Below are 16,892 nucleotides of genomic sequence, written 5' to 3'. Positions count from 1 at the left end.
CAGAGGCTGTGAAAACCACAGCCTCCAGAACCGACTGAGCGGTGTCTGTTGGATTTGCGGGGGGAGTGGGAGGAGGTGCTGTGGAACCACTCTGGGCCGCCGAGGTGGAGCTGGCGGCCGGGAGGTTGGGGCAGTTCTTACGAACATGCCCCACCCCCTTGCAGACGTGGCACCGCGCTCCATCCGAGGTCCAGAAGACGCGGTAGGCCGTCCCCTGAAACTCTATACCGAAGTGGCCCTCCAAGACCTCCTCCCGCGCCAGCTGCATGAATAGCTGGCGGCGGAAGGAGTAGACATGTCGGAGGCTGTGCTCCCGAAGACCGAGCGGGACTGGGGTGATCCCTGACCTCACCTCCCCCAGATGGTGTAGATGGGGGAGGAGGAGCTCATCAGGAATAAAGGGTGGGACGTTCGACAAGGTTACCCGATGTGCAGTGGCCCCCAGAGGGTCCACTGGCAGGAAAATCCCACCCACTGTGAGCCCCGTACTTAGGGCGAGGGACACAGCCCGCTCGGTCTTCAGGAAGAACACAGCCTTCCCATACATCTTTGAGGCTGCAACAATGGCCGAGGGGCCGACAACCACGGCCATTGCCTTAACACAAGCCTCAATAGTCATATTAGGATGGGTGTAACTCTTCACCCCATGCTTTGATGTTAAGATTTTAAATGGTGACGGGGCCACAGGAGCAGCTGACGCAGCTGCTGCAGCATAGGAGGGCCCCGCCACCGGAGAGGACTGAGAAGTCATGGGGTGGAAGAGTTACAGGCACTTTGCTGAGAGAAAAAAAAGAAAAGAGCAAATACAATAAATCAAAAATGTAACATTTAAAGGATGTAGCACAGGGGAAGAGGCTGAGGGAGAGGAAGGCCAAGAGGAATCAGTCTTTGTTAGTATTGCACAAGTCTTGTAGCTGGTCTTCCAGTTGGGAGGGTGGGGTGATGTCTTCACCTGGGTCAGCTGTAAGCTGCCCAGGCACACGCCTCCTTCGATGTTCAGATAATAAGTCTCTTCACCTGGGCAGCTCCAGCTGTCCCAGGCTTAATAGTTGGGGTGGGGAGGGAGCTCCCTATCCAAAGATGTTAAACACAGGAGCTCCCTATTGAACAATACAGCCCCACCCAAGGTCTTCAGGTCTCTTCTTTCCCCACCCCCAACAATCAATGAAAAAGACTTTCAGTACCAAGCAAACTCACAAAAAGAGCTTCCAGTTCTTCCAGTTCTCTGCCTTCCTTCCTTTGTTGAAATTTGGAAAAAACTTTTGTTTCAGTTTGAGTCTCTCCCTCTTGCAGCAGTCACACAGCCTGCAGCCTCCAACCCCTGCACCCAGCCACAGTCAGCTGCACCTCGTTGATGCACTCAGGCTCCCAAATCAGAGAGCAGCCAATCCCAGTGCTGTACCTGCCCTGGGAGTGTTTGATGGGGACAGTGTAGAGGGAGTTTTACTCTGTATCTAACCTGTTTTTTTTTTTCACAAGCAGACGTTTATTGCACAAATCAGTGCAAGGAAAGGAGAGGAAGACAAGCACACTTGTACATGAGAGCACATTACGACAGCAGGGTAATAAACAGCAGCAGACAATCTACCATTAACAGACAGCTCGGCCAACCACACAAGAAACACTTTTGCTTTTTGATATCAAAGATATAATTCTCATCAAAAAATTAATTTTTAGAAACATTTTCTCATTCCTTGAAACAAGCGAGTCGCACTACCATTTTTTTTTTAAAGGACCAAAGAACTGTAATATACCTGAGATTGTTACACAATAAAATTATACAGAAAATAAAAGTGATTAAAAGACCCTTGTTGCTAACCTGTGCTGTACCTGCCCTGAAAGTGTTTGGGACAGTGTGGAGAAAGCTTTACTCTGTATGTAATCCAATCTTGATGCTGGCAGTGGATGGTATGAACTTAAAGTGTTCCTGAACCTCACAATAATGTCCCTCACTTTGAGGAGTACAAAATTAAAAAAAATTTAAAAATACAGTGCGAGGAGCTGAATTTGGATACTCCCCAGGAGAACCCCTTTTACAAATCAGTCTGTTGCAGGGTTTTCTAATTCAGCTGAGTCATTGTGTTGGGTAAATTTTGTGAGAAGCTGCAGTCGCAGAAAGAGACAAGAAGAGATCGGGCCGTGGTGTTGCACCAGAACATCGAGCTGGGTGTTCATGCTGGGAGCACAGGATTACACAATCATCAGTTGTATTTTCTCTATGGCTCTTGATCATTTTAATTTTTATCTAAATACTGCCAATCATTTTGCTGCTCACGAGCAAAGGCAGGACTGTGCTGAGAAGCAGTGATGCAGAATGGTTCAATAATTGCCTCATTTCAATCCCTCTGTTACACACTGTCCACAAGCTGCTCTGATTACATTATTGCATGAAAACCCATAGAAAGAAACACAAATACAAACATTTTTTAAAAAACAACTCAACGTCATCTCCCTGATCACCGTGGGCCTGCATTGTTGTAATGAACCTAGCAATATTTCAAATTAATTTTGCTATCCTGACTGGTCAGATACCAATATCCTTCACTTGCATCTGTCTCCAATATTAATATCTCCATAGCCAATACAGGAACAGCCACTTTAAAAGTGACTTGTTGATCACCTGCCATTCAGAGAGTCACTGCCACTAATAAAGTGGTTCTTAAGATATCCAATGTCTGACCAATGGCCACTCATCATACCCTAGCCAACATCTACCCACATTGGCACTTATTACACCCTATCCAATGTAACCACTCGGGCACTCATTATACACTATGCAACATACCCATGCTGGCATTCATTATTACTCAACATACTCACATTGGGACACACAAAACTCAACCCAACATATGCAAACTTACCAATATTATACCCTAATTGAAAAGCCTATTTCTCCAAATATGACAGGCCTTCCTATAATCTGGAACACCACAAGAACCATTGGGTTAGAAATTTGGGCATGCCAATTTTTGGGTGAGCTGGGGGTGTAAGGTACAATCCCAGTGACTGAATGGTGAAGGTCATGAAACCTAAAGTATTCGGCCACGGGCCTCATTTCCATGAAGTGGACGTGCAGCAGTGAATAAGGGACAGCTTACCCAGTGAAGGAAATGGTGGTGGGATGTGAATGGGGGATATGACCTGGATGAGGGAATGATTACTGGGTGGGGGAGGGGGGGGAAATTGGCTGGGGTGGGCATGGGTGGCTGGGAGGGGTGAGATTGGGGGGGCAGGGGATCAGCCCGCATTCTTTAAATATGGCAGCAGGAGGAGTTGATGCCAGTTAACGTCATGTTGTTCTGGTCGAGCGCAGCATGGATCACTGGGGCAATAGAATATCTACAACGGGCACTCCAAGAATTACATAAATTATACTTTGCTTTAATTACTGCTGTTGTGGGTTCCTGCTGCCAGCTCAACATCCAATGACTGATTTTATCCCCTACAGTATTTGGCAATCTCAATCTTTCCTGATAACTTCTGTTACTCTACTGTGCATTAGTTGTGGCTCAGTAGGTAGCACTCTCACTTCTAAGTCAGAAGGTTTTGGGTTTGAGTCCCACTCCAGGACTTGAGCACAAAGGTCTAAGATGACACTCCAGTGTAGTATTGAGGGGGTGCTGCACAGTTGAAGAATTTTTTTTTCTGTTGCAATGTTAAACTGAGGCCCTGCCTCCTCTCAGGTGGGCATTTTTTTATTCATTCATGGGATGTGGGTGACGCTGGCCAGGCCAGCATTTATTGCCCATCCCTAATTGCCCTTGAGAAGGTGGTGGTGAGCTGCCTTCTTGAACCGCTGCAGTCCATTAGGGGTAGGTATACCCACAGTGCTGTTAGGAAGGGAGTTCCAGGATTTTGACCCAGCGACAGTGAAGGAACAGTGATATAGTTCCAAGTCAGGATGGTGTGTGACTTGGAGGGGAACTTGCAGGTGGTGGTGTTTCCATGTATTTGCTGCCCTTGTCCTTCTAGTTGGTAGAGGTTGCGGGTTTGGAAGGTGCTGTCTGAGGAGCCTTGGTGCATTGCTGCAGTGCATCTTGTAGATGGTACACACTGCTGCCACTGTGCGCCGGTGGTGGAGGGAGTGAATGTTTGTAGATGGGGTGCCAATCAAGCAGGCTGCTTTGTCCTGGATGGTGTCGAGCTTCTTGACTGTTGTTGGAGCTGCACACATCCAGGCAAGTGGAAAGTATTCCATCACACTCCTGACTTGTGCCTTGTAGATGGTGGACAGGCTTTGGGGAGTCAGGAGGTGAGTTACTCGCCTCAGGATTCCTAGCCTCTGTAGGATTCCCAGCTCTTGTAGCCACAGTATTTATATGGCTACTCCAGTTCAGTTTCTGGTCAATGGTAGCTCCTAGGATATTGATTGTGGGGGATTCAGCAATGGTAATGCTGTTGAATGTCAAGGGGAGATGGTTAGATTCTCTCTTGTTGAAGATGGTCATTGCCTGGCACTTGTGTGGCGCGAATGTTACTTGCCACTTATCAGCCCAAGCCTGGATATTGTCCAGGTCTTGCTACATTTCTACACGGACTGCTTCAGTATCTGAGGAGTCACGAATGGTGCTGAAATTTGTGCAATCAGCGAACATCCCCACTTCTGACCTTATGATTGAAGGAAGGTCATTGATGAATCAGCTGAAGATGGTTGGGCCTAGGACACTACCCTGAGGAACTCCTGCAGTGATGTCCTGGAGCTCAGATGATAGACAACAACCACAACCATCTTCCTTTGCGCTAGGTATGACTCCAGCCAGCGGAGGGTTTTCCCCCGATTCTCATTGACCTCAGTTTTGCTAGGGCTCCTTTTTGCCATACTCGGTCAAATGCTGCCTTGATGTCAAAGGCAGTCACTCTCACCTCGTCTCTTTTGTCCATGTTTGAACCAAGGCTGTAATGAGGTCAGGAGCTGAGTGGCCCTGGCGGAACCCAAACTGATAGAAGATCCCATGACCATTATTTCCAAGAGCAGAGGAGTTCTCTCCAGTATCCTACTCAATATTTATCCCTCAATAAACACCACAAAAAGAAGATTATCTAGTCATTATCACAATGCTGTTTGCGGGCACTTGCTGTGCACAATTGGCTGCCACATTTCCTACATTACAACAGTGACTACAACTTCAAAAGTACTTCATTGGCTGTAAATGCTTTGCGACGTCTTTCTTTTTACTCATCCAGTTATGTAATCAGCTCTTTTAACTATCAATCTCTGCAGCTATAAGTGGTTCCTGTGCCAATGTGGAGAAAATGTCTCTGATCACTAGTGTCACTTGGTGCTTGGAATTGGAACAACATTCAAATCATAAATACATTTCAGGATGTTGCTAAGAAAATGATTTCCTCTTACCTTCTCATAGGGATCAGAGTCATAGTTCAGCCCAATTCCACAATCATCAGTAATTTCAGACAAATCCTCATCATCAAACTCCTCCAGGCTGATATCATGGGCAGGTCTATGAGGAAGAGGCAACAAAACAGTCAGAGAAAGAAACATGCTTTCTGTGTTGGTCTACACAATCACTTTCCATGGTTAATCAATTGTAGACGCATCACAGTAAATCCTGATTATACAAATCTGGATATGGGAACTGAGGAATCATCTATCACAAACTTTGCTGATAACGTCAAACTGGTGGTGGAGGGTAGCTGAAGATAGCAAGTTGTCACATGGATTGTGAAGGACTAAAAGGAGGGCAGAGATAAAATGGCTGGATGGGCAGAAGGTGATAGATACAATTCAAGGTAGAAAAATGTGAAGTGATACATTTGGAAGAATATAGAAAGAAAAAAACCTTAAATAGAAAGCGTAGTGAAACTGACTGGTATGTAGATACATAGGTCATTAAAGGGAACAGCTGAAGTGGATAAGGCCATAAAAAGGTAAGTGGAATTATTGGTTGTGTGCCTAGAAAAATAGAACAAGGTAGTTAAGGTGGATAGGATATTTGGCTTTCTAAATCAGGGCAATGAATACAAAAATAAGGAAATCCTACAAAACAGTTACAAATCACTGTGTAGGTCTCAGCTAGAATATTGTCAATAATTCTGGGCACTACACTTAGAGAGGACATTTACCAGGATGATACCAAGGTATGAGGAAGTTCAGTTATGTGGAGAGATTGGATGAGATTTTTTAAATTCTTTCATGGGATGTGAGCATCTCTAGCAAGGTCAGCATTTGATATCCATCCCTACTGCCCTTAAAGTGGTGGTGAGCCACCTTCTTGAACCACTGCAGTCCATGTGGTGTGGGTGCACACATAGGTGCTATTAGGAATGGAGTTTCAGGTTTTTGATCCAGCAAGGGTGAAGGATTGGTGATATAGTTCTAAGTCAGGATGATGTATGTCTTGGGAACTTGCAGCTGGTGGTATTCCCATGTGTTTGCTGCCCTTGTCCTTCTAGATGATAGAGGTTACTGTTTGGAATTGTTCTCAGAGCAGAAAAGATTAAGGGGAAACCTAATAAAGTTATTCAAAATTATAAGTGGTTTTGATAGAGCAAGTGGGGAGAAATACTTCCCTCTGGCACATGGTTTGGTAACCAGAGGTCATGGATTCAAAATAACTGGCAAAAGAACCAGAGGGGGATTTTTTTCCACACAGGGGGGTTAAATTGGGAACACAGTATTTGAAAGTGTGGGGTATCAGATTACACAGTAATTTTCAAAGGGCAATTGGACATTTATTTGAATAGCACAAATTTGCAGGGTTCTGGGGAAAAAGACTAATTGATCAGATGTCAGTGGACTATTACGTTCAATTTTGGGCACCGCATCTCAGGAAGGAGAAGGTGCAGTGCAGATTCACCAGACTAATACTGGAGTCTAAGGGTTATATTATGAAGTCAGGTTGCATCAACATGGTTTATATTCCCTTCAGTTTAGAAAACTGAAGGGGTGTTGAGAACTAATTGAGGTACTATTAGGTGGGGTGAGCTATTAAACAGTGAGGAGTGAGCAGAAGAGTTGGATTCGAATGGTGGGGTACTAAGATCTGGAGTGTGCAGGAGAGTGGGATTAGATTTAGTGGCTTGTGTGATGAAAAACGTTGGCACAGTTCTTTCACAAAGTTCTTACACCCTGTCTCCCTGTAATTAGGGATCTCATCCACCATAATCAGGAATCTCATTCCCTGAAAACAGGAACATCACTCCTTGTGATCAAGAACCTTGTGATCAGGGATCTTCTAAAACGTAATGCCACCCTAGGTTGAATATCCTGCTGAGACTTGCTGCTTAGGCTCACACACAAATAATGGTTACTTGGGAAAAGTGCAAGAGCAGCCATTGCCCTGGGAATCAGTGGTCCCAGTATGACTCAGCCTTTGGGAATGAAAGTTGGAGAGAACAAAAGCAGTCAGGAGAATGAAACCTGTTTGGTGTTGCACTCGGGATCTGAGCAGCTGAGCTTCTTGTAAACACATTACATCTGCTTCCCAGCAATGATTAAAATGGAAAGTCCAGAGGGAGGCCTCGCTTTTATTTTACAGACAGAAATTAGAATCTGAGTCGAACTTTTTTTTTTCTTGATATTCTGGCATGGAGTTTCTCTCTGGTTATGAAGCTTCTCAAGATTGATCTACTGACATGGCAAATAGGGTGTTGCCAGAGCTGCCCCAGAGACAGAGGCAAGGGTGGACCCAAACCTCCGACATTGATTACCTTTGCAAAGCTTCACATTTGGGCCTTTTGTTGTCCCACAATGGACACTACATCCCCAATCAGCAGGCCCAGAGTTCACCTGGATGGAAAACCGAGCACAAGGAGCAGAAATCTCCAGGGAATCCGAGAAACCCCTGAAAATGCTGCTGGAATGTAACTGCCTTCCAGTATCTGCCCCAAATTTCAATCACCCTTGCCACACATACACCTAAATTCCACAAATCAGGACCCAGAATTTCTAGATTCCATTCCTGATAAATAAACATTTTGTTTTATTTTCCAACAATCAGTAAAGACATTTTCTCTGGTAGAATGTAACAAGTAGTGTTCTACAATGATCTGCTCTGGGGTTTTAGCTTTTCACCATCTTTATCAATGACTTGGATAATGGAATAGAGTTGTATACCAAGTTTGCAGATGACACTAATTTAGGAGGCACACTAAGTTGTGTAGATGTAAGCAGGAAGTTGCATAGGGACCTGGCCAGATTAACTGAGTGGGCAAAACTATGGCAAATGGAGTTAAATGTGGAGAACTGTGAAGTCACTCACTTTGGACCCAAGGAAGAAAAATCAGAATTTTCTAAATGGTGAGAAACTAGAAACTGCGGAAGACCAAAGGGATTTGGGAGCCCAGGTAAACAAATCATGAAAAACTAGTGGACACAAAGTAATCAAAATAGCTATTGGTTGGGGAGTGGGGGGGGGGGGGGGGGGGGGGGTGCAGGAGCACTGGGTGTGGTGGACAGATGAAATATTTGAGAGGATTCCTCATAATTATTCATCAGATCATTTCTATTCTCTGATCTGGAAACTCTGTGCATGGGTAATCTGATCGGAAGTTTAAAGTTCTTTGAGGGACTGATGGACTATAATATTGCACCCTGAACGCAAATGATTCATCAATTTCTTCCTTTACTCAGTCCTTCGTTTGCACTTTGTTGACATAAGTGAAAATTTGAAATGTCAGGCTCTGCATCATTCAAAGCATTTTTGAGGTGAGACATCAATGCTGGGAATGGTACACTTTCCACATTGTCCCATCAAACACACCCAGGGCAGGGAGTCTGCCAAAACCGCAAACATCTCACACTCCAATATCAGAGAATCGACACCATGCAAAGGATAAAAAGTCAAGTTTATTGTCACGCCAATAGCAAAAATCCCATCTAATACAATAAACACTTATAAATGCATTCTGGTAATTGCTTTGCAAAACAGGGAGATATTCACTCTGGGTAAAAGGTTGTCAATTTTAGCCACATCTGATTTCAGCACATGGTAGGAGCATTACATTCAGTTTCAGCAGTCCTGGGCTCTGGAAAAGCAAACAAAAATTAGCCAGAACTTGCATTGACTGGTCAATGACTACCTAGAAATGCATTTGGATATATTTCATGTGAGAATGGGGTTCTACTCTGTATGAGGCCTCTGCATGTACAGTCCTTCAATACGATGAATGGCCATGTGGGCAAGCTACTTGGAGACTGTGGTGACTGTAGAACCTGAATTCCAACAGAGGACTGTAGCTTTAGGAGGGAAGAACTTTTATGCTTAAGATGAGGAACCTCAGAATTGGGCAATTAATATAAATGTTCCTCTACATTATACCAAACCCAGGGCAGGTGCAACATGAGTTAGATTCAGAGTAAGGCTCCCTTTACACTCTCCCATCAAACACTCCTAGGGCAGGAACAGCACAGGTTTGATATCGAATAAAGCTCCCTCTAGACTGTCTCAAACACACTCAGGAAGGTGTGCAGATTTAGAGATGAGGATGATCACTGTTGACAGAAACAAAGACAATGCAGGTGTAAGTGCTGTTTATCGTAACGCACGGCCAGAGTACTGCTGCATCTTGCATCTCTCCACCAGACACAGCAGAGAACCCACATCCGAATAAAAAAAGGTCACTGATTACTTTTAGTTCTAACAACGATACAAGTATAACAGATCAGATTCAGACACTGTCACGCCTGAACCCAGAGGCCAAGGCCAGACCCCCAAAAAGGCTTCAGGCCTGATTCGTATTTTATGTGCGAGCTGCCTCACTCTCAGTGGCATAAAAAAGACCCATGGAGTTAGATCAGGCAGCAGGAGTGGGGCACAATCATGAGGACTCTCCTAACAGTGGTTAGGCCACAGCTGGAGTATTGCGTACAGTTCTGGTCACCACATTATAGGAAGGACATAATAGCTCTGAAGAGAGTACAGAGGAGGTTTACAAGAATGTTGCCAGGGCTTGCGCGATGAGGAAAGACTGGATCGGTTAGGGTTGTTTTCCTTAGAAAAGAGGAGGCGGAAGGGTGACTTAACTGAGGTGTATAAAATTGAGGGGCTTGGATAGAGTAGACAGGAAGAACCTGTGTCCCCTCACGGACAGGTCAATTACCAGGGGGCACAGATTTAAGGTGATTGGTAGAAGGATTAGAGGGGACATGAGCAAAAACCTTTTCAACCCCAGAGGATGGTGGGTGTCTGGAATTCAATGCCTGGATCAGTGATGGAGGCAGAAACCCTCAACTCATTTAAAAGACACCTGGACCTACACCTGAAGTGCTGTAACAGGTAAGGTTACAGACCAGGAGCTGGAAGGTGGGATTAGATTAGGCAGATAGCTTTTTCAGCCAGCACAGACACGATGGACTGAATGGCCTCTTTCTGTGCTGTAACTATTCTATGGTTCTACGGTTCTAGGACTGTACAGTTGTGGGGAGCAGTCTGCTTCTCCTTGCTCCAGAGGCAGTTTTATTTGGCCGCAAGGCATGGTGAAAAATCCTGTCTGAAGCCAGCTCCCCTCAACAAAAACAAATTTTCCAGCGGGGTCCTTCAACAAATATAAATGGGGACAGGTGTAACATGGGCTGCTGATTCGCTATCGCTTGTTAATGTTAAGAGGCCTAATGTCTGATTTTGTTGGCTGCCAACCATGTCAATTGGCCCAATGAATTTAGCATTGACCTAACATCTGTGCAGATTGCAAGTTCTCCCCTTGCTAAATTGGGATAGGTTGTGCCTGTGTTACACCAAACAATGGGCACAGTGCACATCAATTTCTACCACTCTATTTTCAAGACGTTTCCTGATGGAGACTCTCATTCCTGGTGGAACAACCCTTCCTTAAAAAATGAAGGGGATCCCTGATGGAAAGACTCCTTCTTTAAATGGGGGAGTGGGGGTTCCCTGATGGATAAACTCCCTCAGTAAAAGGCAGGAGGGCCCTGACAGACTCTATACAAAAGGGATCCTGCTGGTGAGATCCTCTGTAAAATGCATAGCAATTTCTACCCCTAGATCTGAGTTCCTCTCTTCAATCCTCTGAGATTCCCCCTTCCCATTCAGTGCCATTTGTATGAGCTACAAGAGCAGGTCAGAGGCTAGGAGTCCTATGGCGAATAACTCAGTTCCTGAATCCCCAAAGCTTGTCCACCATCTACAAGGCACAAGTCAGGAGTGTGATGGAATACTCTCCACTTGCCTGGATGGGTGCAGCTCCACCAACACTAAGCTCAACACCATCCAGGACAAATCTGCCCACTTGATTGGCACCCCATCTACAAACATTCATTCCCTCCACCAACACACAGTGGCAGCAGTGTGTACCACCTACAAGATGCACTGCAGCAACACACCAAAGCTCCTTTAAACAGCACCTTCCAAACCTGCGACCTCTACCAACTAGAAGGGCAAGGGCAGCAAATGCATGGGAACACCACCACCTGCAAGTTCCCCTCCAAGTCACACACCATCCTGGCTTGGAATTATATTGCCGTTCCTTCACTGTCGCTGGGTCAAAATCCTGGAACTCCCTTCCTAACAGCACTGTGGGTGTACCTACCCCACATGGACTGCAGCGGTTCAAGAAGGCAGCTCACCACCACCTTCTCAAGGGCAATTAGGGATGGGCAATAAATGCTGGCCTGCCTAGCGACGCCCACATCCCACGAATGAATAAAAAAAAAAGCTGGCCATCTTACCTTTATGATTCTCTTCCTTCCAGCAGTCCCTTCTGTCTGTGTTGTCTCCCTCCTGGTCTAGAAATCTGCATTTCCCAAAAACGCTCCCTGACTTCTGACATGCTCCTTGTTGCCATTCTGAGGTCTATTCTGTGAGCTCTTTCCCATGTGCCACATCCAAAAACAAATACCAGATCAGGATTCCCTGCCCACAATGAGTAACTGTTCTCAGAATAAAATGACAGTGTCCAGTCAGAACAAGTCAAGGAAGCAAGGAGCATCTCATGGAAGGGGAAGCATGTCAGGAGCAGGAAAACTGAGAATCACCAGAGTATCACACCCGAGTAGTGTGCTGACTGGCAGGTGAGTGAATGTACCTCCAGCCTTGACACTGAGTATATGTAACTGCCAGCAGTTCCAGTAGGGCTACAAGATGGTACACAGCTTCATATGTGTGAGTGTACTTGTAACTGTGTTTCAGTGTAGGTGTTCCTTTATGTAGTTGGATGTGCATATATCTGTCAGTATCTGACTATCAGCATGTGTGCAAAGGGTGTGTGAGTGGAAATGGATGAGTAACCGGTTGCGGGAGTAGCTGCATGGAGTGGTGTGCATGTGCATAGGTGTGTGTTAATGAGTGTGCATTAATCTGAGTGTGGCCGGTGTGGAGTTTGTAAGTTCTCCCTGTGTCTGCGTGGGTTTTCTCCAGGTGCTCCGGTTTCCTCCCACAAGCCAAAAGACTTGCAGGTTGGTAGGTAAATTGGCCATTGTAAATTGCCCCTAGTATAGGTAGGTGGGAAGGAAATATAGGGACAGGTGGGGATGTGGTAGGAATATGGGATTAATGTAGGATTAGTATAAATGGGTGGTTGATGGTCGGCACAGAATCGGTGGGCCAAAGGGCCTGTTTCAGTGCTGTATCTCTAAATAAATAAAATAAAATGATCAGTGTATAGGTGGGTTTGTGTTTGCATGTATATATGAATGCATTGATGGTATTGTATGTAGATGAGTGTGTAGGATCATTATGGGCATTTACATGTATGTAATGGCTGTGTGGGGGGGGGGTGTTTAGATTGTGTGTGTGTAGATGGAGGTGTCCATAGATGTATGTATGTGTGGAGAATGTGGGTATGTGTACATTGATGTGTATCTGTGCATAGATGGGTGTTTGTGCATATCTGTGCTTGTAGATGTGGGTATGGTGATGCATGTGTGCAGATAGATGATTCAGTGTGTATCAATTTGGTGAAAGACGCCCTTTGGTCTGCCTGAAACTTGCTGGTCTTCCAGCGCAAAGAGTTATCCACCACCGAATGTTGCAGACTGGCACATTCCAAGGTCCAGGACTACGTGCTGAGGGACGCACTAAAGCTTGGGGCAGCCGCAGCAAAGGCTCAATGGGGAAAGACCACAGTGTAAGGTTCCCCCACCAAGCTGAACTGAGGGGCTGGATCAATGGGAAACACCTCGAACTGTATCGTTAATATTCTGAATTGCTGTAAATGTAAAACTGTAATTGACATGACAATTGTGAAACGGAAGGGTTGGGAAGAAACTCATGACAGTATTGAAGGAAACTGATCTCCCTTGCAATGTTTGTATTTTTTGGTGCTGTTTGGAAACTGTTTGGCAATGTAATTTTTACAGATTTTTATGAATAAAGTATATTTTGGAAATAAAATTAAAAAAAAATTCAGTGTGTGTGTGTAAATGGATGTATGTATAGATCAGTGTATGAGGGATGGATGTGTGTGCATATGGGTGGGTGTGTGTATATACATATAGATGAGTGTAATTATGTGTGTATGGATGCAATTATGTGGATGTGTGTAGATGGGTGTATGTGAATGGGAGTGATGTGTATGAGTGGATGGGCATGCTCGACACAGCTGACCACACCACCCTCCTCCAATGTTTCTCTGTGTCCAGCTGTGTGGGACTCCCCTTGCCTGGCTCCATTCCTTTCAATCCAGCTGTCACCAGAAAATCTTCTGCAATGGCTTCTCTTCCTGCTCCTGCATCATTAACTCAGGTGTCCCCTAATCATGTATTCCTCGACTCCTCCTATTTCCCATCTATATGCTGGCCCTCAGCGACATCATCTGAAAACATGTCAGGTTCCAAATATATGCCAACCACACACAGTTTAACCTTAGCACCACTTCTCTCGACCCCTCCACTGCCTCTGACTTGTCATGCTACTTGTCTGACATCGAGTATTGGATCAGCAAATATTTCTTCCAATTAAATTTTGGAAGACTGAAGTCTTTGTCCTCGGACCCTGCCACAAACTCCATTCTCTGGTCACCAACTCCAACCCTGCCTGAAGCTGAACCAAATGGATCACACCACTGATGTCCTATTTGATCCTGAGCATAAGAAACAGGAGGAGACCATAGAGCCCATCAAGTCATGATTTAGTAAAATCATGGCTGAACTTTTACCTCATCTCTATTTTCCAATGTTATTCCCATATCGCTTGATTCCCTTTGTTCCCAAATATCTATCAATTTGAGTCTTGAATACACTGAGCACCCACAGCTCTCTGGGGTAGAGAATCCCAAAGATTCACAATCCTCTGTGAAGAAATTTCTCCTCATCTCAGGCCTAAATGGCTGACGTCATATCCTGAGACTATGATCCTTCGATTTAGACTCTCCTGCCAGGGGAAAGAGCCTCTTAGCATCTACCCTGTCAAGTCCTCTGAGAATTTTATTGGTTTCAAATGAGAGCATCTCATTCTTCCAAACTCGAGGGAATATTGGCCAAGTCTATTTAATCCCTCATAGGACAGCCCTTTTATCCCAGGAATCAGTCTAGTGAACCTTCACTGCATGCTCTCTAATGCAAATGCTCTTACATTCAAGTGTTTGTTACAGCCCCTGCAATATAATTAGTTACAAACTTTCTGCAGGTGAAATGTACTCAGTCCACACCTTTAGCCAATCTCTAAATGCCTACTTCCAACTCTGTAACATCACCCATCTCTAACCTCTGCCTCATCTTACCAATTGCTGAAACCCTCATTTATGCCTATCTCCATCTAGACTTGACTAATCCAATACTCTCCTGGCTGGCTGCCCACCTTGCACATGCAAAAACTTGAACTCATGAAAATCTGCTCCATGTATCCTACCTCACACCAATTTCTATTCACCCATCACTGTGTTTGCTGACCCATATTGGGTCCCAGTCTGGCAACACCTTGATTTAAAAATTCTCATCCTTGCATTCAAATCCCTCCATGGCCGCACCCTTCCCTCTCTAAGTTCTTCCAGCCTTACAGTCCTTCAAGATCTCTGTGCTCCACCAATTCTGGGCTCTTGCCTATCTTCAATTTTAATTGTTCCACCATTGGTAGTCGTGCTTTCAGCTGCCGAGGCCCTAAACTCTGGAATTTACTCCCTGAACCTTTCCTCTGCCACTCTACCTCGCTCTCTTCCTTTAAGATGCTCCTCAAAACCTAACTACCTTTTGGCCACTTGTCCTAATATCTCCTTATGTGGTTTGTGTCAAATTTTGTTTGATAACACTCCTCTGAAGCACCTTGGGATGTTGCGTAGAATAGACAGCACAGATAAAGGCCATTTGGTCCAACTGGTCCATGTCAGTGTTTGTTTCACGTGTGCCTCCTCCAACCTTATCAGCACAACTTTCTATTCCCTTCCCCCTCATGTGTTTATCTAGTTCCCCCTTAAATGCATCTAGCCTTGCTTTGGTTTTAAAAAATGCTCCTTAAAACTGACCTCCTGACCAAGCATTTGGTAATCTGTTCTATCTGCATATATGGCTCGGAGTCAAATTTTGTTTGATAATAAGTCTTGTGATATTTTAACCACATTAAATGCGCTATATAAACATAAGTTATATATGGATGGTTGTATGCGTGTGTGTGTAGTTTGGCATGTGAGTATATGCTTGTGTGTATGGGTGTGTCTAGTGTGCGTCTGCAGTTGTCTACGTGGAGGAAGGGATTAGTAACATTTCATTGTTAAAAGATCAATACATAATACAAATCACATGTTAACATCAAAAGATGAGACTCTAATATCAGAACATGCCGCAATAACCGCATAGCAGGCCCTGCGACAATAAGCATAGATAAAATATCATTAACAACCCGCCAGGCTCAGCGCTGACTATCCTTTAACAGTTTCAATTATGGCCTGCGATATTTTGAGCCTTGAGATATTCTCTAACAAAAGCAGCTTTGAATCTTGGGTCCTGCTGGCAAGGTTTAACATTAAATGAAATGCTAAAAAAACACTATTTAGATGGTGTACTGTATCTGGGTTTAGCTAATGATTAACAGGAAACAATAACAAATTTAATGTTGAAATGCAGCAGAAGTTAAAGACCGCATGGATATGAATACATCAATATATATATGTAAAAAACTACTCTTACCTGCAGCCTGGAGGGGAGAGAGAGTGGAAGGTTGACAGGGTAAACATCTCTGTGGGATCCGCCATCTTCTGACGCAAAAAAATAAGCCAAGGACACAAGAGGCTTTGCAATTGATGGGAGGAAAGAAAACAATCAGCTTCTAATTCAGGAAGAAACTGCAACCCAGGCTCTTAACAGGCATCAGGAGCTCCGATGGTGGGAAGAAATAAATAGCTTCTAATTTCTAAAGAGCCCAAATGTGGAACTATTTGATATGTTTTATATATAGTATACGAGGGACCAAAGAGCACTGCGGAGCTCCTGGACCCCGGCACTAACTCGGCTGCATCACCGCGGTGTCCCGGAACCGGCTGCCCTGCGCATTTGAGGCACTGGTTTGCGTCGAAAACTGATGTCCAGGGGTGTTTTGCTGTTGCAGAGAGCGAGGTTTTTTGGAGGCTACATAACCACAATGCAAAGCAGCTTAGCTCCTGCTGCACCCAGCTCGTCGCACGGACTGTGCAGAAGGATGCTGCAGATTAAGCGAGGGGGAGGGAGGGAACATTACACGTCACGGTGTGGCAGGGAGAAGGGAATTATTTTATTCCCCCCACCCCTACACACACAATTCCTTTGCAAATAACCCATGAGCTGCCGACTTTGCAACCGCAGAGATCCTCAACCGCAATCGCTGAGGACAGATGCAAAGCGGAAATTCGAACTGGGAGCTGTCCAAAGCCCCGAGGTTCTGAATCTCAACAGCTCCCGCGGTCATGGGGCGTGAACATTAACCTCAGCCACGCATGTGGCTTACATTTGAATACCGTGCATTTATATATCGCCTTTAACCTTCTGCAACCTAGTTATCAAACAAAATTTG

The 16,892-nt window shown here is 44.9% G+C and overlaps 1 protein-coding gene across 2 annotated transcripts in view; it reads right to left on the bottom strand.

Moving 5' to 3' along the window:
• The window catches only part of mapk8ip2 (mitogen-activated protein kinase 8 interacting protein 2), a 69,743-nt gene extending 53,268 nt beyond the window's left edge, over positions 1–16,475 (bottom strand). For both annotated transcript variants that reach the window (XM_068059335.1, XM_068059336.1), the window contains exons 1-2: positions 16,034–16,475; positions 5,354–5,459 (exon numbers count right to left, since the gene is read on the bottom strand). In XM_068059335.1, the coding sequence (XP_067915436.1) occupies positions 5,354–5,459; positions 16,034–16,098 (171 nt within the window). In that variant the 5' untranslated portion in view covers positions 16,099–16,475. The remainder of the gene's footprint in view (positions 1–5,353; positions 5,460–16,033) is intronic.
• Positions 16,476–16,892: the final 417 nt, after the last annotated feature.

This window comes from Heterodontus francisci, chromosome 27 (genome assembly GCF_036365525.1).
Source record: "Heterodontus francisci isolate sHetFra1 chromosome 27, sHetFra1.hap1, whole genome shotgun sequence".
Classification (NCBI taxonomy): domain Eukaryota; kingdom Metazoa; phylum Chordata; class Chondrichthyes; order Heterodontiformes; family Heterodontidae; genus Heterodontus; species Heterodontus francisci.
This window is presented reverse-complemented; position numbering and strand designations above follow the sequence as displayed.